This window comes from Myxocyprinus asiaticus, chromosome 13 (assembly GCF_019703515.2).
Source record: "Myxocyprinus asiaticus isolate MX2 ecotype Aquarium Trade chromosome 13, UBuf_Myxa_2, whole genome shotgun sequence".
Classification (NCBI taxonomy): Eukaryota; Metazoa; Chordata; class Actinopteri; order Cypriniformes; family Catostomidae; genus Myxocyprinus; species Myxocyprinus asiaticus.
The window spans coordinates 49423217-49446792 of record NC_059356.1 but is presented as its reverse complement, the minus strand read 5'-3'; the positions used below and the strand labels follow the sequence as shown (position 1 = coordinate 49446792).

At 39.5% G+C, this 23576-nt stretch overlaps 1 protein-coding gene across 4 annotated transcripts; it reads left to right on the top strand.

Moving 5' to 3' along the window:
* Window positions 1–3664: 3664 nt before the first annotated feature.
* Window positions 3665–22341, top strand: LOC127449825 (trichohyalin-like). Of its 4 annotated transcripts, none has more exons than XM_051713404.1 (7): window positions 3665–3857; window positions 4277–4329; window positions 10120–10143; window positions 10569–10667; window positions 15780–15821; window positions 15996–16685; window positions 19124–22341. In XM_051713404.1, the coding sequence occupies exons 4-7, from the start codon at window positions 10646–10648 to the stop codon at window positions 20944–20946; spliced, it is 2577 nt and encodes an 858-aa protein (XP_051569364.1). In that variant the 5' UTR covers window positions 3665–3857; window positions 4277–4329; window positions 10120–10143; window positions 10569–10645; the 3' UTR covers window positions 20947–22341. The 4 variants fall into 4 exon arrangements, with proteins under 4 accessions (XP_051569364.1, XP_051569363.1, XP_051569362.1 ...); XM_051713403.1 differs by having other exon boundaries at window positions 4277–4339; window positions 10573–10667; XM_051713402.1 differs by having other exon boundaries at window positions 4277–4339.
* The last annotated feature ends 1235 nt before the right edge of the window (window positions 22342–23576 follow it).

The following is a 23576-nucleotide window of genomic DNA, read 5'->3' as shown; positions in this document are numbered from 1 at the left end:
GGTGATCCATGCATGGTGATTCCCCTTTAGTAATCCCATATGATGAGTTTCCACTGTTCAGTTTCCCCCTTAGGTGAAACCTGTGTTTCCCCTCATCAGAGTTTTCTGTCTCGGCCACTGTGCTGCATACTCTCTCTGTAGATAGGGTCCTCCTGTGGTATCATTCCATATGTGTACTTCCCCATTGGTAAGTCCATGTGAGGTATGCTCCACATGCTAACCTCCCTCTGGCAGGATGTGGTCTCCATAGTGCTCTCCTTCCTGGAGAGGGAAAAGCACTTCCCAGCACTATTCTAGAAAGTGTTTGGCAGGAGATTGCTTAACAGTAAATTGATCTGTTGTTACGTGTTTTATGTTATTAACAAAGGGTTAGGGTTAAATTTAGGGATTGGTGTGGGATTAGCAGCTATAAAATATATACAATTTAATATATTTTAACAACAAATTATTGTCACTGTACACTAGGTAGGATTATGGGATCTAAAATATCTATCAAATAGTAAAAATTTACAAATATAAATTTTATTCTAGATATATTTGAAAATATATATTGATAATAGATTAAGAAATATTTTATGTTTCTAAAGCTGTAAATACGTAAATGTTTACATTTTACATGTTGTCAAAACATCCTTATCGTACGTTTAGCTTCAATTCAAATGTAAAAATTAGTATGTATAAATGTTTCGTACAAATAGCTATGTGAAGATAACAGAGACATCCAAAATGTGTAGTGTTGGTGGTACTCCAGGAAAGGATTGAAAAACACCAATCTAGACCATCTTAATGTGATATCAAGGTGCTCACATCTATGAGGTTATGGATATGACTGGATTCTTCAACTAATGCAAGTTTGTACAATTTTAAACATATTTTTCAAAGTACTATTAATTTTTTAAGAGTGCACCTTTAAAAGCAGTCAATACAGATTTAACTTTTTAGAAGATAAAATAGTTAAAAATTCAATGTTTACATGTGAATGTTACACATTGTCATGTGTATTTTGTTGATTCATGTTTTTTATGTCTTTTATTTTGAAAAGTTTAGTTCCTTTTTCATGTCATGCGTTCCTAGTCATGTGATGTCCTGTTTTCCCTCCATGTTCAAGTGTCTTGTTTTCACTGGTTAATTGTCTTGTTATCTTGTTTAGAGTTCTCTGTGTTTATTGGTTCTCATTGTCATGTGTTCCCCCATGTCATGTATTTAACCCTCATGTTTTCCATGGTCCATTGTAGGGTATTGTTGAATGTGACTTTGGTTGTGTTTGGTAAAGTCTAAGTCTAAGTCTAAGTCTAAGTCTAAGTCTAAGTCTAAGTCTAAGTCTAAGTCTAAGTCTAAGTCTAAGTCTAAGTCTAAGTCTAAGTCTAAGTCAAACATAACCATGAACAACTAACATGAACATAAACCAGACTTAGACTTACTAGTCTGGTTTATGTTTATGTTAGTTGTTCATGGTTATGTTTTGTTTAGTTCACATTTATAGTTAGGGTTTTGGATATCACTTATGTAAATAAATTGCACTTGGGTTCTTCATTTCAATCATCATCATCATTGCCAGCAGCACTGTTACAGAAATACCTGACCGAACAATGAACCCAGCAAATTAACTCATATGCCTACGTTAGAGGAATCGTCCCCTGGAGGATTATGTAGAGGATTCCTGCGATCTGGCCTGCCGGGTGGACTTTAATGAGGTCGCCCTCAAAGACATTTTCTGTTTTGGATTAAGTGAGCCAGTCTCCACTTTGATGCCTGGCCGTCGCATTTCCCTCAACCTCGCTCAATATATCTACCTCGCCCTGCAGATTATTGATTACACGTTCACTGTGGGGGAGGCAGATACCGAGCCAGAGTTCCGCGACATGGCCGCCGAGCTAGAGTTCCGCGACATGGCCGCCGAGTCAGAGCCAGAGTTCCTCCATGGTCTGTCGGTCACCTGGCTCCGCCTTGGCTCTCCGATCCTCTGGCTGCGCCTCGTCCCTCCGATCCGTCGGCTCCGCCTTGGTCCTCAGCCCCACCAGCTCCGCCTCAGTCTTCTGATCCCCCCAGCTCCGCTTGCTCCTTCGAGACTCCAGCACCGCCTTGGTCCTCCCTGCCATTGGCTCCACCATGGCCCTTCAAGTCTTTGGCTACTCTCTGGGTACCAAGTTCCCTGGTGTAGCCCTTCAAGTCCCTCACAGCTCCGCCTTCCATGGCTCCGCCCCTCAACTCTCACTGCCCCACCTTCCATTGTCTCTGCCCTGGTCCCATGCCCCACGCCCTGTCTCGCCAGGCCACGCCCCACGACTCAAGACCCCCCCCACCCCCCCAACCCCAGCTCCCTACAGAACTTTGGGTTGATTCATGTTTTATGTGTTTTGTTCATGTGTTGGGGTGTCGGGAGCTTACCCTTAGTGGGGGGGATATGCCATGTGTATTTTGTTGATTCATGTTTTTCATGTCTTTTATTTTGAAAAGTTTAGTTCCTGTTTCATGTCATGTGTTCCTAGTCATGTGATGTCCTGTTTTCCCTCCATGTTCAAGTGTCTTGTTTTCATTGGTTGATTGTCTTGTTATCTTGTTTAGAGTTCTGTGTGTTTATTGGTTCTCATTGTCATGTGTTCCCCCATGTCATGTATTTAACCCTCATGTTTTCCATGGTCCATTGTAGGGTATTGTTGAATGTGACTTTGGTTGTGTTTGGCTAAGTCTAAGTCTAAGTCTAAGTCTAAGTCTAAGTCTAAGTCTAAGTCTAAGTCTAAGTCTAAGTCTAAGTCTAAGTCTAAGTCTAAGTCTAAGTCTAAGTCTAAGTCTAGGTTCATGTTAGTTGTTTCATGGATATGTTTTGTTTAGTTCACATTTATAGTTAGGGTTTTGGATATCACTTATGTAAATAAATTGCACTTGGGTTCTTCATTTCATCGTCATCATCATTGCCAGCAGCATCGTTACACACATACTGTTTTAAAAAATAATAATAATAATAATATATGCTTGTGGCAACTACATTTGCTATCAAATTGATGTCAAAGGTACCAGACAGTGAAAATGGTGAGTACAAATCACTGACTTATATAATATTCAATAAAATATTTTATAATATAAATATTAGCAATGAAGGGAATTGGGTATGGAAAACAATGAGTAATCTTTTTTTTATTTGTGTGTGATGTGTAATGCCCCCCTCACCATACAAACAGGTTTCATCCTGCTCTCAGAAAGAGAATAATGAAAAGAAGCTACAAAGCATGATGAATCCTCAACATGATGCAGGTATCACATTTCCTAATAAATAACCTCTTTCTGTTTCCTATATGACATTTAAAGATAGTGCTATATCATGACCAGTTTAATTATGAATGTAACTGATATTGCAGTATGTGCTGTGTAGTTTCACTTTCTGTTGCAGAACCACCTCAAAAACAAATCTACAAAAATTAAGGGAGTAGAAACAAAACATTACAAAACATTAATGTGAAGCGTACCATTTATGTTCAGTTTATAGGTACAAGTACACTACAAGTACCAAGATATGATGTGGAATGTAAACACTATTGATCTAGATTTGCTGCATAGCATGTAGAAATTAAAGTCATGGGCGTGGATAATGGGAAGGGTGGGATTCACTTTGATGCATGATATCTGCTTGACACGCAGTGAGCTAATGCTTTCTGTTTAAGGAGCACACAAGAGTGCACAATAGTGGCACTCATATCTTCATGTTTATTTTTTATTCAAAACAAGAACGCATTACAAATATTCAGCAATTAAACACAAGATTTACTCAGGCTTATGGCTTATGGTAGGTGTATTTTGAAAGGTTTTTTTCAAAGCTGACCTTCCTTTTCTTACTTAAAATACATCAAGAGCAGTATAAGGTAAGACTATTTTTATATATGTTTTCATTCATATGCCTATATTTTCTGTATAATCTGCTGGGTTATGACAGAAGCAATGTGATTATTGTTTTTGTGTATTAGGAATGGGTGTGTCGCTTTTAATGCTGATGCTGTTGGTTATTGCTTTACTGCAGTTTTGTCTTTCTCTCTACTATCGTTCTATGCTCGCACTTCAACTGAGCATAATTGTCAATATTTTCCTCGATGTTGCAATTGCGATACATTTTGATTAGTATAATTTATTTGAAATGTTTGTGTGGGGCATACACATTCTTTATGCAGTCTGTACACCCAAAACAAACTGAGTACTGTGTTCTTGAATTATTTCATCACTGTTTTATACGTCAGTTAAGCATGTTTTTAAAGGTTTAAACATTATCACTAAAAATCTATTTCAGGTGCATCTGATGTGCATAGGAGGGTGTGGCATCTGCCATACACTGGCTTCCCTGTATGTGAAGGTACATATTTTTAATCAAAGAATTAACCAAGTTTTAATTTAGCATATTGTTTAGCATAAAAAGAAAAGTCAATCGATCGACACTTGATATAATTTCACAACACGCACACATACAGGGTGTGGTCACATCAGGAGGCGAATGAAGAGAAATAATCGCAACAGATCATCGCCCAAAAGCGTTTAAAATTATACTTGTACTAATATTACTTGTATGCTTGTTTATATATGTATATATATGTATATGTATATGTGTGTGTGTGTGTGTGTGTGTGTGTGTGTGTGTGTGTGTGTATGTGTATATATATATATTATATATATATATATATATATGAATACTTGTATGAATATATTACAAATTTACAGTATATTCACATTAGCGACTTGAGGGGGAATGCACAAGTCACTTCATTAAATTTAGGATTCATCATAAAGAGACAAACACAGACAGACATATTAAGTTTCTGAAATGAACTTAATGTATAGGAGTGTTCTTCAAGGGTATTAGTTAATTCATACGTTGTCCCAAATGCTTTGAAGGGGGCGAATTGTCCTCCAAATAATGCGTCTGTCCTTGTTTATATGTATTTTTATCAACGCTGAAAAGAATGAGTGGCGTGACTGCGAGTCTGTCATAATCTGACAAAAAACAGAAATCCCCCCTCCATTGTACAAGTTGGTATCGCCCTATTAGAGTTGAACAATCTCATCCACAACACGCTTCATCAAGGTTGCCAACTTAGTGACTTTGTCGCTAGATTTAACAACTTTTTGATCCCCCTTAGCGAGCAAAAGACCCATCTAGCGACTAGTGACAATTTTAGCGACTTTTGTATTCTGCTTTAATGATATTCTTCCATCTGGTGACAGAAAGAAAAACATTAGCTCTATTGTGAATGAGTTCACATCTCATGAATTTTTATTGGTGTTCTAGCGCCCACTACATTTCAGGTAATATGATTGACCTGCATGCCACCAGCAGTATGACCATTGCAAACACATTTACGTTGTGGCGACGTTGCTGCCACATTCCATTTTTACCATTGCAACATTGTTCGAAACGTGTTCTCCACGTTGTGACAGCATAGAAATGTAAGATGCCAGATGGCTGTAACAACGTTGTTGCGCAACATTCAGCGACCGCAATAAAACACAAAGCCTCAAAATACACAGCAAATGATGTAATAACATTTTTAATATTAATATTTAACTCTTTTTTTTTTTTACTAGTAATATTTACAGTAAATTAATCAATCTACTTGTCAACTTTGGAGAGTAAATCACAGGCAACACATGGTCACAGATCAAATTTATTAATACATATTACAATGTTATTGTAATTATAGTAATTGCACAACCAAAACGTGTTACTCAAAAAATATACAGTATATAAAACATGTAGTATACTGTATATTAGGCATAATTAAAGTGTTCAATACAATTTAAGCTCAATCGACAGCATTTGTGACATGTTGATTACCACAAAAATGATGACATCCCTCATTTTCTTTAAAAATACCAAAACTCTGGGTTACAGATTGTGAGACACTTACAGTACAATGGAAGTGAATGAGGCCAATCCGTAAATGCTAAAATACTCATTGTTTCATAAGTTAGACACAAGATGTAAACAATATGCATGTTAATGTGGCAAAGTGGCGAGGGGCAATACGGAAGTGGGACAGGTAAATTACTAGTGAGCAGATACAGATAAATTACTAGAAATGCTGACTACGACACCCGGTTCCTATAAACGGGGAAAATTACTAACTCAATCAGAAAGGGCACACAGGTTTGCTGTTCCTAACAAAAGGGAGCAAGAAATGTGGATACCAAAAATATCTCTTTATTTTTTAACATTTTGATAGGCAAGGGGGCCTGGGTAGCTCAGTGGTAAAGATGCTGGCTACCACCCCTGGAGTTCGTGAGTTCGAATCCCAGGGCGTGCTAAGTGACTGGCCTCCCCAGGTCTCCTAAGCAACCAAATTGGCCCGGGTACACAGGGTAACCTCCTTGTGATCGCTATAATGTGGTTCACTCTCGGTGGGACGCATGGTGAGTTGTGCGTAGATGTCGCAGTGGATGGCGTGGGCTTCCACGCGTGCTATGTCTCCGTGGTAACACGCTCAACGAGCCACGTGATAAGATATGTGGGTTGACGGTCTCAGATGTGGAGGCAAGAGATTTGTCCTCTGCCACCCAGATTGAGGCAAGTCAATACACCACCATGAGGACTTAGAGCAAATTGGGAATTGGATATTCCAAATTGGGAGAAAACAACAACATTTGGATAGGCAACTAAATACTCTTTCCATCATTACTAAAATATTGAAAGTCACAATGAAACCCAGGCATTAACTGCATGGTTCACACAAGACACTCACACACTCAAAACGAGTACAGTTTCGGTACCACACTGAATGTTGGGGCTTACCAGTAGCAGTAAGGCTAGCAAGCTCAAGGTTCCCCCTTATAAAAGACACTTCACCCACCAGTGTAGTCGCACACCAACATCACAAACACACACACACTAGTGCACTCGGTTGTATATACACAGCACTCCGTAACAGGGGCGCCGCCACCACAAGTTGACACCACTAGCCCCCTACACTGGACCCTCAGCTCCTGACAAATAAACACAGGAAACAGAAGTAAATAAAAGAAACAAATATACATCATATAATAAAAACAACAAAATACAAGAAATCACATGTCATCCAATGTTCAACCTTGCAGTCTCAATGCAGGCGGGTGCATGCTGGAATGCAAATTACCTAAACAAATAAAAGCAAACAATGAGAATGGCACCAACATAAATCAGAATCATTAATCAGCTTTATTGCCAGGTATGCTTACACATACAAGGAATTTGTCTTGGTGACAGAAACTTCCAGGGCACAACAATACAAAACAGCAACAAGACATAGACAATAAAAAATAAAATACAAATTGAATAGAAAATAAAGTATATATAGAATACACAATAAGACTATATATATATATATATATATATATATATGCATACATATATACATACATTCACACATACACTTATGTAGTGCAAAACTAAATACAAATCTGTTATATACAGTGCAAGGGAATGTAATGGCAGAAGAAGTTGGATGTGTTGGATAAATATAAAAAGACTAGACTGTGAATTGCACATAATTATTTCACAATGGGGCAGTTTTAACTGTTCATGAGATGGATAGCCTGAGGGAAAAAACTGTTCCTGTGCCTGATGGTTCTGGTGCTCAGAGCTCTGAAGCGTCGGCCAGAAGGCAGCAGAAAAAAGGTAGTTGGCAGGGTGAGTGGGGTCCAGAGTGATTTTTCCAGCCTTTTTCCTCACTCTGGATGTGTATAGTTCTCGAAGGGAGGGCATGGGGCAACCCATAATCCTCTCAGCAGTCCGAACTGTCCTTTGTAGTCTTCTGATATCCCATTTCGTAGCTGAACCAAACCAGACAGTTACTGAAGTGCAAAGGACAGACTCAGTGACTGCTGAGTAAAACTGTAGCAGCAGCGCCTGTAGCAGGTTCCTCAACTGATGAAGGAAGTACAACCTCTGCTGGAGTCAATGTGGGTCTCCCACTTCAGGTCCTGTGAGATGGTAGTGCCCAGGAACCTGAATGACTCCACTGCTGCCACAGTGCTGTTTAGAATGGTGAGGGGGGGACAGTGTTGGGGTGTTCTGTGCCGTTTTGAGCGTGTTCAGCTCAAGGTTGTTTTGACTGCACCAGACAGCCAGCTGTTTAACCTCCCTTCTGTATGCAGACTCATCGTCATCTCGGATGAGGCCGATGACAGTGGTGTCATCTGCAAACTTCAGGAGCTTGACAGAGGGGTCCCTGGCAGTGCAGTCATTTGTGTAGAAGGAGAAGAGTAGCTGGAAGTGCACACATCCCTGGGGGGCACCAGTGCTGATTGTACAGGTGCTGGAAGTGAATTTCCCCTGTCTCACAAGCTGCTGCCTGTCCGTCAGAAAGCTGGTAATCCACTGACAGATAGACATGGGAACAGAGAGCTGGTGTAGTTTAGTCTGGAGTATAGCTGGGATGATGGTGTTGAAAGCTGAACTGAAGCCCACAAAAAGGATCCTTGCATATGTTCCTGGTCTCTCCAGATGTTGCAGGATATGATGCAATCCCATGTTGACTGCATCCTCCACAGACCTGTTTGCTCTAAGTAAATTGAAGGGGATCTAGAAAGGGTCCAGTGATGTCCTTCAGGTGGGCCAACACCAGTCTCTCAAATGATTTCATGACCACAAACATCAGAGCGACAGGTCTGTAGTCATTAAGTCCTGTGATTTTGGGTTTCTTTGGGACGAGAATGATGATTGAGCGTTTGAAGCAGCAACGGACTTCACACTGCTCCAGTGATCTATTGAAGATCTGTGTGAAGATGGGGGCCAGCTAGTTAGCACAGGATCTAAGACACGTGGGTGAAACACCATCTGGGCCTGAAGCTTTCCTAGTCTTTTGTTTCCAAAAGACATGGCACACCTCCTCTTCACAGATCTTAAGTTCAGGTTGAGTAGCAAGAGGGGGAGGAGGGGGGTTGCAGGAGATGTTGGTGTTTGTGTGAAGTGAAGGTCAGAGAGGGTGTGGGGTGTGAGATTGGGCCTTTTAAATCTACAGTAGAACACATTCAGGTCGTCAGCCAGTTGATGATCCACAACAGGGTTGGGGGCAGGAGTCCTGTAATTCATAAGTTGTATCATGCCACTCCACACTGATGCAGGGTCATTAGCTGAAAACTTGTTTTTCAGCTTCTCAGAGTATCTTCTTTTAGCCACTCTGATTTCCATATTCAGTGTGTTCCTGGCTTGATTGTACATTAACATGATTTTAGTGTGACAAAATCGCTTACTAACTTACTTGCATCTATGTAAAGTTATAAAAAATGTACAAATACATTGCCTTGAAGACATAACACAAACCTTAAAGCTACTGTAAAAACAATTATTTAAACTACTTTACAGCTTAAATAATATGCAAGTTATAACAGAAGAATTAATGTACGAGCTTTTATAAAATTATAAGCTTCACATTTCTACCTAAACCCTCCAAAATGGCCCCATTCACTTCCATTGTAAGTGTCTCACTGTAACCTAATTTTTGCCTCTTTTTAAGTTAGGATGAGAATAGATCCAATGAGCCATCCTATACATGTGGATTAGCTGGTCACTGTAAAATGAAAAATATCAATCTTAGTGTCATGTCTATACCATAGACATCTCTGGATCAACGATATTTAAAAGATTAACAAATTACGAGTTAGTGACCATTTTTCATATATTGTGAATTGTGAGAATTTGCTTTTCCACATTATTACTTATACTTACCACAAAAACCAGTGAATTTTTTTCAAATCCAGTGAAATAGTGCTAATTCGTCTTTTGTTTCCATTCTCGAACTTAAGACATTAATGTTGTAAAATGAGCTTTTAACATTATTTTTTAAGATGACTGCTTTTAAGAAAAGACTTAAAATACATGAGCAAGTTTACCTCAACCTGAGAATATTGGGCTGTTGAGTAAAGAAAGACAAGCAATAACACTGATTATAGCTTTATTCCAGCACTAGCACAGATTTTACCCTAAAATCCTGAGACCCAGCAAATTGACAATTTTGGCTTATAGATTTTTGTAACATCACTGTTTGGTACATATGAGTCCTGCCATTGAGTTCATCTGATGGTTTTGAAGCTGTACATTTACAACTGTTCAAAGGTTGATTACTGAATCTATTCAAATGAGTTTCAAGTTTTCTGTTGTTTCAGACGAACTTCATCAATTTTACACTGGTAAGGCACTCACCACCACTGCCCTTTCCCACAATGCACATGACATTTATAGATTTTGCAGGTGCTTTTGTGATTTCTTTTTTTTTTTTTTTTTGATAAATATTGTGAATGCATTTTGTTTATTGTGATTTTGGTAAATGTTTTTTCCTTTATTTACACATTTTTCATTTGAAAGTGAATGCCTAGTTTTTATTTATCGCCTCTGGTTTAAATAGAGTGGCTGAATATGTATTATTTACATGTTTTTCATTACTATTACATTTCTGGATAGTTTATGTATCATGAAATGTATGTATTATGCAGTTATGTGGCAAAAAACAAAAACATACGTCATATCACTTGTAACAAGAAAAAAATGAAATTCACAGCTTTTCAACGCTTTTGTTTGCAACTTTGAAGTTTCTTTAACTTTGTCCCAATTTAAGTAAGACCTTACGAACGAATGGTAAAACCCCACCCTGAAGACTAAAGAAAGAGACGGAGGAGACAACAGAATATCATCATGTCAGACACTGTCAGTGAAGGTGAGATACACAGACAAATCTGAGTTCTAAATATATATGTTCAAGGGGAATATTGTCATTTAATTCTGCCAATAGAATTCATATTCCTAAAGGAAAAACTAAGAAATGCATTTTTAGAAGTACTTTGTCTTCATGCTGCAAATGTTTTGAATCCAAAAATATTTTACAAAAGACTCATTTGTCGACAAAAGTCCACAAGTCATTTGTAACAAAACAGTTATTTATTATTAATCCATGTAAATCTCAGCATGATGTGAAAATTAGGGGAGTTTTGTCCAAAGAGTCAAATGAGGCAGTCTCCAAGAAAAATTAGGAGAAGAAAATAAATGACCAAACAGAAAACAAAGTTTGATGAAAAATGAGATCAAATAGTGTGTAAAGCAGTCATTTTTCATCACGAAATATAGGTCAAATGTCACACAAGTGGAGGCCATGGGCCCTATTTTAAGTGCAGTGCTATGATATATGCACAAAGTAAGTGGGCATGGCCTGAAGTTTTGATACTTTCATGCAAGTGTGCGCTAAGTTAACATTAAATTGTGGGTTGGCAAAATAGTGCATGCAAAGTGTGAATGGGTTTGGTCAAGTGCAATTTCAGAGTGTTTTGAGTGTTATGAGCGGTGAGTGTTATTTATATAAACTGCAGCAGTGCTCTGTCTTGTTAATTAATATAGTTAACAAGATAGTACGGGTGACAAATTAAAGGAAAAACCTATGCAGATGCTTCCACACAGGTGCACTGCATGGTACAATTAAGCAGTTCACATCCAGTCATGTTCTGTGGCACTTATAAAAATGCTGAGCAGGCCCTGTTGATTCTGATTTTGTATAAAGATGGCAAGAGGAAAAGATCTACACTGGTCTACAGAGATATGGAAAAAAGTGATACGGTCAGACGGCAAGTGGGCAAGTGCATGTGTCGCGTACATCAAGAGAATGGTACAGGCCTGAATGCTTGACCCCTACAGTGAGGGGATCCGGTGGCTCTGTTATGCTGTGGGGGGCATTTTGCTGGCATGGTTTGGGTCCACTTGTCCCCTTAGAGGAAAGGGTCACTGCAAATCAATTCAAAGTTGTTCTGAGTGATCACCTTTATCCTATGATCAAACATTTCTATCCTGATTGGAGTGGTCTCTTCAAGGATGACAATGTCCCCCCATCCATAGGGCATGAGGGGTCACTGAATGGTTTGAGGAGTATGAAAATGATATGAATCGTATGCCGTGGCCTTCGCAATCACCAGATCTCAACCTAACTGAACACCTATGGGAGATTTTGGCCTGATATGTTAGTTCTCCACCACCATCATCAAAACATCAAATGAGGGAGTATCTTTTGGAAGAATAGTGTTCCATCCCTCCAGTAGAGTTCCAGAGACTTGAAGAATCAATACCAAGGCACATTGAAGCTGTTCTGGCAGCACGTGGTGGCCCAACACCTTACTAAGACACTTTATGTTGGTTTTTCCTTTAATTTGAAATACAAATATGTAAAAATAAATAAATGTAGAAATAAATAAAAAAGGGAATAAATAAATGTGTAAATAAATGAATGTGGATATAAATAAATGCAATTATACATAAATAAGGAAATAAAAGTAAAAATGCTTATGTATGTCAGATTTTAACATTTATTTGTATATTGATATGTACACTTTTATTCATTTTTTACATTTATTTGAAGATATATTTATTTTTATTTTTTTAATATTGTCCCAATTGGTCCTCCATACTTTCGGCATTCGAACATTAAGCTGGAATCTTTCGAACTGTCACTGCACATATTTGAGATGATATTATTGCTCTTGAACAGAAAACATTATTTCACACTCGCTGTAACACGTCCCAAAATGGCAGCCCTCTGTCGTTGTGAGTGGCTTTGAGCAGATTTCTTCTGCTCCAGTGGACATCTATCATACCAGTTTCGCACTTAAAATGTAAGCCAATATTTTTTCCGTATGCTCCAATGTGCTGAGGGGCCGATGTGCTGTGTTATGTTTACCGCCTGTGTGTGTTTACTGTGTTTACTTACTATTACAAATGTGGCTTACATAAAGCCTATTACTTTGAGAAGAAATTATAAGTGAGCGGTTCGGGTCGGATTAAGTCTTAATCTAACGGTACCTGTCGACCGGGTCGGTTGGGTCATGTGGTCTCGGGTACAGGTCAGGTTCGGGCCTCATTTTAAGGCCTGTGCAGACCTCTATCTTACACTAACCCTTGCCCTGAGTGAAAGCGGTCACCTGTTTTTGGAGGTGCCCATCCCATTCTGGAGTAACCACGGCCCCTGCTGGGTGAAGTCCTCGACGGTGTCGCTGAACAGGCTGACCTGGGAGATGGGGCATCAAGGAACCGTACCTTGTCAGCTTCCCACATCTCAAACAAGTTGAGCCATAGGTGGCGCTCCTGGACCACCAGGGTGGACATCGCCTGCCCAAGAGTCCGTGCCGTGACCTTCGCAGCTCCTGCATCAATCCCGAGTCAGAACTACCCTCGTGCAGTTCTCTTAGCGCCTTGGCTTGGTGCACTTGCAGGAGAGCCATGGCATGCAGGGCGGAGGCGGCCTGTCCAGTGGCACCGCAACCCTTAGCTGCCAGAGATGACGTAACCCTACAGGCGCTGGACGGGGGTCTCAGGCGGCCCTGCCAGGTGGTGGCATTTTGCAGGCACAGGTGCACCGCAACTGCCTTATCCACCTGGGGAATCGCCGAGTACCCCCTGGCAGACCCACCATTGAGGGTAGTGAGAGCGGAGGAACTCAGAGACCAGGTCCGGGCAGTGAAAGGTGCCCGACCTCGTGAGCTCCTCGTGCACCTCCAGGAAGAAAGGGACCGGGGTGGGGTATGGCCATGAGTGGCGCTCCGGGCCCAGGAACCAATTGTCAGGCTGCAAGGGTTCAGGAGGGGTGGAGGGTTCCACTCCAGCCTGATGCACGCAGCCGACCGGGCAAGCATAGCTGCCAGCTGCGCGTCAGTCGGCGACTGGGCGACCGCACCCGAAGGTGGGAGCCCAGTCGAGTCCTCGGCATCCGACTGGACAACCCGCTCTCCGATGCTGCAATCGAGAGCTCATCCACTTCGCAAGCGCCGAAACGAGATCACGAACTCGCCCTGAGACGAGCCGGCGGTCTCATCCCAGCGGGGCAAACGAGCGTACTGGGGAATGGGAGGTCCGTGGGGAGTTACCCGGCAGAGTGGCTCCCATTGGGGTCCCCAATTCGCCCCCAGTGCTAACCAACGCAGCCTAAAACCCGTAGGTAGAAGGACCGAGGCGGGGAGCCGCTGGGGTGGTTTTTCTCTCTAACAAAGGAAAAACCACGACTGCAACGTTGCTATGGTCACGCGCTCGCAGTGAGAACATGACCCGTCCACGAACGCTGTCTCCACGTGGGCAGCGCCCAAACACGTAAGCCCACGATCGTGGCCATCGGAAGCGGAGAGGTAATGACCGCAACCAGGAAATACACACAAACGGAGAGGCATCTTTAAAAAGACGCTCTCCGTTAATGCCACTCTTTTAGAAGGGAAAATATACTCTTTTAGTTGGAAGAATATACTCTTTTAGCTGCTGAAGCACCCAGGGGCATTCTCTGCACTTCACCAGTGCAAGAGGGGGAGAAGCCGCTGTAATGCGCCGTAAATCCAACAGCATTTCGAGGTGAATGGATCGGCAGAGTAATTCAGCTCACTGAACACAACTGCTCGGCTCCAAAGAGAAAATCTGAATGAGTGGTTGCGAGCCAGCTCCTTTTATACCCGTATGTCCGGGTGAGCGGCATGCAAATTGCTACTCGCCAATTCCCATTGGCCTTTTTTCAAAGATCATAGGTGTTCAGGGCTCCCAAGGGCGACCCCTAGTGTCGCTACATCGACACAATGTCGAGTGAGCGAAAGATATGGAGTTCCAGATTCCCACGGATGACGCAAAAAGAATGATGCGGTTGTCAAGTTAGATATCTTGCTTAATTTTTTCATTGCCCAACCAAGTAGAGCTGTTAGTGAGCCTCGTGAGTTTACTGAGTGTGCACAAGAGACAGCTCACGCGATGTGAATTGGTTTGTTTTGATGTTTCATTGATGAACTGTGGTAAGGGCTTCCATTTCCAGCGGTACTTAAGTGTGAGGACATATGTACACTAGGAGACTGTGCCCAATACACTTGTGCATACTGAACACGCTCAGCTCGCTCATGTGGGTCAAACGCAATAATTTTGATCACATTAAAATCATATTTGTAACAAGTAACAACCGAGCAGACACTAAATGCTACTCCAATCTGTAGAAGTACATTGTAAAAAAAAAAATGTCTGCAGTATGAAATGCACATGTAAAAGTAATGTAGTGTGCTAAACTATTTAGAAAAAAAAAAACCTAAAGCCTTAGAATAATATTTATATGCCCCTATATAATTTTAAGCAAATATAGGTTATTCGACACACAAAGTTATCATATGACTTGATCTCAACATATTGCTGTCGTAGCTGCTTCCATGTTTTGCATAATTTGAACACGTTATAATTTCAGTAGATTGCAGAGGCTTAATGGAATCCTCCGAACTGTGGTGAAAATGGCACCAGAAACTAATATTTGTCTCAGATGATTGTATTAACCCTTAAATACATGGGTGTTTTGCCAAACATTATTACATACTATGATTGGATAGTGTAACATTTTCAAGACAATTAGAAAATAATCATGTATTCTGTTAGATTTTGATGTTTTGTTTTTCATATATCAAAAAGATAGAACAGGATTCATTACTTCCACACTGAAATTTCATGGGACGCAACTCATTGAGCTACACGTAAGCTACACATATGTATTTTCTCAGGCACTTACTGGTATAAATATGTAAACAGCAGAAATCATAAATGGCAGCACATCAATAACAGCAAACCTTGATGTTATTGTTTGTGTTCTTCAGAATAAAGAAAGCCAAACACATTTGAGACAGCATAAGCTTGAGTAAATTATGAGAGAACTATCATGTTTGGGTGAACTACTCGCACACTCAACAACTCAACCAGAAGTTTAAAAGTTAAAGCTGTAGTGTGTAATTTCTCCAGCATGTTGCAGAAGCAAATTATTCATGATTTATACCAATTTATTTTACAGTGAGTGAAATGGAGGAGAATGCAGAGCATGATTACTCAAACAGTAAGTTGATAAAAAACCACAAGCTACTTTGAAGTAGGATTTACTAGGAAAGGAAATACACAAACGGATGTATTTTATATCCTATTTACATTTAACAGCAAAATATGTTGTTGTTTAAGGTGATGCACTTTCAGTACTACAACTGAACTCGGTCTGTTTTGTAATGTTTTTCAGCATCAAAAAGTGTATCTGGAAAACAAAAGCTGAACTTAGTGCTGTGTGGAAGGGATGGATCACTAAAGGTCACCATGTCAAAACTTATAAGAGGGACAAAGAAAAATATTTTCACAGCACAGAGAGGGAGCAGTAAATTTTGTGTGATAAAGGAGGAGAAGGTAGATGGACGTCTGATCACTCTGGTGGAGCTTCCAGCTCTTTCTCAGCTCTCAGAGGAGGAAGTGATGCATCAATTTCTTCACTGTGTGTCACTCTGTCATCCTGGAGTTCATGTTTTCCTCCTCATTATTCCTGATGCTCCACTCACTGATGAAGACAAAGCAGAAATGGAAGAGATCCAGAGAATATTTGACTCCAGAGAGCACTTCATGATGCTTTTCACTTCTAATGACACTGTTAATAGAGGAGTTGAAGATGTCATAAAGTCCAGCACAGAATATCAGAGATTAATCAGTCTCTGTGAAGGTCGATACCACGTGATAGGGTTAAAGGAACATAAAAACTCCAAACAGATCTCAGAACTGCTGGATTACATAGAGAACTTGAAGACTGAACCCTATTCACTTCACATGTATGTGAAAGCTCAAGAGAAGAGAGTCAGACAAGAATTGGAGCAGAAATATAAAGAAGAACTGAAGAGAATGGAGAAGAAAATCAAAGAACTACAAGAGAAGATTCAGTCATGTGGTGAGTGGATTTTATTTTTCAAATAAAGCATTTTAATGACTTTCAATGACCTTAAAGCAACAGTTGACCCAAAAAAATGAAAATCTGCTGATAATATATTCACCCCCAGCCTATCCAAGATGTGTATGACTTTTTTTCTTCATCAGAACAGAAATGAAATTTTTTAGGAAAGTATCCTGGCTCTGTTGCTCCATCCAGTGCAAGTGAATGGCCATCAATGTTTGACGGTCCAAAAGTAACATTTAGGCAGCATTAAAGTAATCCACACAACTCCAGTTGATCAAGTCATTGTGATCTCATAAGATAACGTTTGTACTCTTATGTAAAGTAAATTTGCTTACATTTGTTTACACAGAGAAATGTATGATAATGACACATTGACAGCATCAAAGCGTTATAATTTTTACGTATAAACACCCTTAGAACTGTACACATTATTACGTATACTGATTGAATCAATGAATATAGAATTAATGGAATTAATCGGCTTATTTTATTGCATATTTAGTCTTTGCCTAATATGACATTATAACAGTTTCTTCCTGTTCTGTTATTTCCACTGCCATGTTCAACATGTTTCAAAGGATTGCATCACTTAAAGCAACACTACAATTTAAAATTAACTCTGTAATCATTTAATCATTCATGAAGCATTTCATGTTTATTTTGTTTACCATGGGACACTAAAATAGATTTCAGAATGTGATGCGTCTTAAAAGGTGGAAAAAAAGCACCATAAAATACACCACAAAAACACCATCAAACAATGCAAAAGTAATCCATTCTATGTATATGCTATAATCCACATCTTCAGATCGCTCTGTGTGAGAATAGACCCAAATTTAAGCCTTTTATTCAACGTTTTCCATCATGATACTTTGCTGCTCCCACCGGCCCGGTAACCGTTGGCTCGTTTTACTTTTAAAAATGCCACAAAACATATCTGCTTTACGGCAGTGATGTCGAATGCTCATTGGCTCTCACGTGTCATGTGACCATTTAATGACATGCCGTATTCTGTTATGTTTCATTTTGAATGAAATAGCAGATCACTCACAGGAGATCAGAAAAAGATTTTTTGAGATTAATAACTTCAGTCCCTCAATTAATATCGTTCCTCGAGACTATTGTATGTTGTCAGAGAGCACATCCAATGCAGCACATAAGCGTTTGGACTACCTTGTACTGAATTTTGTCATTTGTTGAATAAATAATTGTGATTACATTTATCTGCATGTGTTTTGTATTATTAACAAATGGTCAGGGTTAGGTTTAGGGGTTTGTGTGGGATTAACGGTTATAACACATTTATAAATATATTGTAACTATAAATTATTGTCACTTTACATTAATCTGCCTGTTACATTTTTATATTGTTGAAAAGTGGTTATGTTTAGGTGTTTGGTGAGGGTTAAAGGATCTCAAATATCTATAAAATAGTACAAATGTACAAACATATGTTTTTATTTTAAATATATTTGAAAAATAAAAAAAGTTGATAATGGATTTGTAAATATTTTACAATTCTAACACTGTAAATACATAAAAATATTGACGTTCTAGTGCTGTCTATACATCTATATTCCACATTTTAGCATCTATCAAGCCATACAAATAGTATGTACATTTAAATGTTCAAACAAAACTTTCAAATAGCTACTTATATAAATTATAATAATGAGATCAGGCTGATAAAGTAATGTCTTCTGAAGTGAATCAATCAATCAAAACAAATCGCTAATTAAAACGTACATTTTTAAATCAGTGCTTTGACCAGCTCTCTGTAGCTGTTTGAATTGACCTAACTCTCACGTGAAGTACGTTCCTCTGTAGTAAACAGAAAATAACTTCTGAATTCTCACATGAACGCACCAACGTGTTTACGTCACGCGACAGCGACGTTAGGCGTGGAGTGCTAGCAGGAAGCTATTTTTAAAGTTAATAAAGTTTTAATTAGCGATATGTTTTTCACTGAAATGTATCGATTCACTTCAGACGACATTACTTGATCGACTGGAGTCATGTGGATTACTTTGATTGTGCCTAAATATGCTTTTTGGACCTTCAAAATTGATGGCCGTACACTTGCATTGGATAGAGCTACAGAGCTGGTATACTTACTTTAAAATGTTTTAATTTCTGTTCTGATGAAGAAAGAAAGTCATATACATCTTGGATGGCCTGAGGGTGAATAAATGATCATCAAATTTTTATTTTTGGGTGAACTATTCCTTTTCAGGTTTTTAAAAACAGCCACCTATGAAATAATATGGAGTGCTACATCCTGTTTCCAGCGAAACTTGGACAGTTATATATGGACATGACAATATTAAGCAGAACATCTATAGATATTTATGCCCATTAGTTTTCCATTTGTCGTGAAACCTGTCCTTAATAGATTTTGTTCTTTTTAATAATCTCTATCATGTGATTTTCAGGCGCTGAAGGTGAAACCGATGATCTGAAGTGTTTCAGAATTGTTCTGATCGGGAGGACTGGAAGTGGAAAGAGTGCAACAGGAAACACTATTCTGGGACACAAGGAGTTTAATAGCCAATCTAGCACAGATTCAGTGACGACTGATTGTCAGAAGGCAGTTGGTGAAGTTGATGGTAAATCAGTAGCTGTTGTTGATACTCCAGGACTCTTTGACACAACACTGTCAAATGAACAAGTGGTAGAAGAAATCGTGAAATGTGTTTCACTGTCAGCACCTGGACCTCATGTCTTCATCATTGCGTTGAGTTTGGGAAGATTCACCAAAGAAGAGATGGACACTTTAAATCTGATAAAGAAGGTCTTTGGTCCAAAAGCTGCACAGTTCAGTATTGTTCTGTTCACTAGAGGAGATGATCTTGAGGATCAGTCCATAGAAGTTTATGTGAAGAAAAGCAACTCTGCAGAACTCAAGAAACTGATCAGAGACTGTGGAAACAGATTCCTGGTTTTCAACAACAAAGAAAAACAAGATCGAACTCAAGTGACTAAGCTGATAAATATGATAGAAGAGGTGAAGAATTCTAATCAGGGTCGATATTTTACTAATGAAATGTTTGAGGAGGCAGAGATGTCCATTAAAAAGAGAATGGAGGAAATACTGAAAGAGAAAGATAGAGAAATCCAGGCTCAGAAAGAGGAATTACGAGTCCAATATGACATGGAACTCAAGAAGAGACTAGAGGAAGAGAAAAGAAGAGCAGATGCGGAAAGAGTGCAGATGGAGAATAAATTGAGAGAAAAAGAGGAAAGTCTTAGAAAAGAGTTTAAGGAGAAAGAAGAGGCAGAAAAAAAGAAACAAGTGATGGAGAACCAGAAACGATCAGAGGAGGAAAAACAACAAAAAGCAGAATATCATCAAAAAATAGAAGAGATGAAGAGAGAGATTGAAAATCAGAGATCACAGTATGAAAAACAGCAGAAAGAAAGAGAAGAGGAAGATAGAAAGAGAGAAGAGAAATACAAACAAGAACAAGAAAAGATGAAAAATGAACAAGAACACATCATAGAAGAGTTAAAAAAGAGACAAGAAGAGGACAATAAAAAGAGAGATTTGGAGGAAAGAAAGAGGAGTGAACAAGAAGAAAAAGAAAGACAAGAATGGGAGAGAAAAATAAAAGAGGCTGAAAATGACAGAAAAGAGATTCAAGAGGACATTAAACAACAACAGAGAGAATGGGTGGAGGACAAGAAAAGAGAGATGAGAGAACGAGAGGAAGAAGAAATAAATAGAAAAAAGAAACACGAGGATCAGCTGAGAGAAAAACAAGAAGAACTGGAGAACATGAGAAAGAAATTCGTCAGAGAGAGAGAAGAAGAAAGACAGAAGAGAGAGGACGAGAGACAACAAGAGAGAAGAGAAAAAGAAAAGAAAGAGAGAGAGTATGAAGAAAAGAAAGATGAAATGAAAAGACATTATGAGCAGCTGGAACAAAAGATGAAAGAGGAGTGGGAGAGAAGAAAACGAGAGGATGATGAGAGGAGAGAAGAAGAGAGAAAGAAATGGGAGAAAAAGATTGAAGATCTGAAACAAGAGCGAGAGGAAGAGATCAAGAGAAGAGATAAAGAGGAGAGAGACAGAAGAGAAAGAGAAGTGACAGAGCGTGAACAGATGAAACAGAAACATGAAGAGGAAATGCAGAAGATGAAGAAGAAATATGAAGATGAAGCCAGAAAACAAGCAGAAGAATTTAATGATTTCCAAAACAAGACTTATACATGGCATAGGTTTTATAGAGGCATAAATATCTGTTCGATTCTGTAGTGCTTTTTAAAGCTGCTGTATGTAATTTTTAAAAAGTATGTTCTTTGTATCTTAGCTGAAGATGCAGTCATTTGTAACTAAAGCACAGATTGATTTTCCTGAAGAGTGTAATACTGTGACTTGGTGGCTCAATCAAAACATTTATTGCTCTTTTTTATTGAGTGGCCATTCAGCCTGACAACAACACGAGTGCTTCTCATTTCTAAAATTGTGCATCCTTGTTTCATTTCCTTGTTTCCTTGCTCCTCTCTTTGAGGGCACAAGGAAGGAATGCAAGATGTCACTTCACAGCATGTCTTTGCGCAGCTGCAGCTCATCTGAGCACTCGCCGTTGTGTTGTTGAAATCGTAATAATTCAAGATGCATTGCTAAAGTATGTGACAATTATGGTTTATTTAAACCGCAAATGTGAAAAATGAATTAAAATGGTTGTGTCACATGTGAAGGGGGAGGAGAATTCATGCATGCATCAAATGCTTCCACCAAAAAGTCTTCCACAGAGGATGCTCCGGTGTTTCCCCACTCAAGTGTCCTTGAAAAGCTTCCTCAGTCCTCGATCCTCTACTCCTCAAGGGGCGTTTAGAGGATTGATACCTCCTTCATGATGGCGGACTTTGATGGGTTTCTGGAACACGAGGACGGAGGAGCGAGGAAACATCCAGTAAAATATTGAAAAGCACCCCATGACCTCACCAACAGAGTTTGGGTGGGACTATCTGTTTGGCCAACTCAATGAAAAAGATGGGGAGTGTTATTTTTGCAATTCCATTTGGTGTCATTAAAAGTGGAGAAATTACACTCTTCAGCTTTAATTCAGCAGACACAGGAACATTGAAATGAATGGGAATGTTCTCCAGGTATTTTAAAGCTTTTTGGCTGTAACTGATGAACATTTTCACCACTTTAATCTCTCATTTGTCTTCGCTTGTAAATTATAATTCATTTGAAATTGCTATAAAATTAAAATGATTTCACAAGACAATATACTGTATAATGTTAAACAATATCTGAGTTCATTACTAAATGATGAAAATATGATGAAATTAAAGTAAAATTGCATGTCATGTCAACTGCCCGTATATACCACAATATTGTTTAAGGGGTAGTTCATTCAAAAATGAAAATTATATCACTATTTACTCACTTCCATGTTGTTCCAAACCTGCATGACTTTATTTCTTTGGAGCTTGACAGGCCCTTGTCACTGTATGCTTTTGGTGTTTGGGAATGTGATTCAAGAACATTCTGCTAAACATCTCCAAATAAGATTTCACCAGAAAACCGTTTTTTTTTTTTTTTAATTATATTATTGTAATGATCTGCATGATCTGCAAGATTTTGATGTGATTCATTTAATTGATGAATAAAACATTAAACAATGACATGAAATAACAATTGTGTTACTGTTTATTTTCTTCTTTTCCTGGGTTATTATGTAGTAAGTTTTTACTTTTTAAGTTTAATGTTGGCTGAGATTTTCCTTTTTACTTTAATGTATAAAACAAAAATCAGTTTCTGAGTTGAAGTGACAAAATTATGCAATTCAACAAATTAATATCATGTTTGTGGTCTTGTAGCCTTTCATGTTTCCATACGTATCATGTCAGGAGTTTGCCTTAAATCAGCTTTAGAGGCCTAGCAACACAGTTTTTTTTCTTATTCTTCCACTGGATGGAAGTTTATAGCAATCCAGTGTCTCAACAAGACATTTTAAGATGTTTCCCACTGACCTATGTTCCCTATCTGTCACTCACTTGACGTTGTGTCGATGTAGTGACACTAGGGGTCACTCTTGGGAGCCCGAGACACCTCTGGTCTTTGATAAAAGGCCAATGAAAATTGGCGAGTGGTATAAAAGGAGCTGGCATGCAACCACTCATTCAGATTTGGTCGATGTTTACTGAGCTGACCTTTCATTCACCACTGCTGGATCTGACGGCGCATTTCAGCGGCTTCTCCCTCCTCTGCACTGGTGCACTGAAGAGAACGCCCCTGGGCGCTTCGGCAGAAAAAGAGAGTATATTTTTCTAAAAGAGTATATTTCTCTAAAAGGGCGGCACACACGGAACGTCGTTTTAAAGATGCGTCTTTTTAAAGATGCCTTTCCGTTTGTGTGTTATTCCTGGTTGCGGTCGTTATCTCTCAACTTCTGACGGTCACGATTGCTGTCTTTCGTGTCTGGGCATGACCCACGCGGAGACAGCGTTCGGGGATGGATCATGTACTCATTGCGAGAACATGACCATGGCAACGTTGCAGTCGCGGCTTGCTTTGTAAGTTCTACCTACGGGTATGAGGCCAGCACAGCTAGCACTGGGGGCGATTTGGGGACCCCAATGGGACCACCTCCGCCAGGTATCCCCCACGGACCTCCCATTCCCCAGCACGCTCGTCTCCCCGAGTCCGCCTGCTTGTCTCACGGCGAGTTCGACCTCTTGTTCGGAGCCCACGAAGCTGATGAGCTCTTGAGCGCAGCATCGGAGATCAGGCTCGTCCAGTCGGACGCAGAAGCCTCAGCTGAGCTCCCCCCCACGGGTACGGTTGCCCAGTCACAGGCTGACACGGAAATGACGGACATGCTTTTCCGGGCAGCCGTGAGCGTTGGGCTAGAATGGAACCCTCCACTCTCC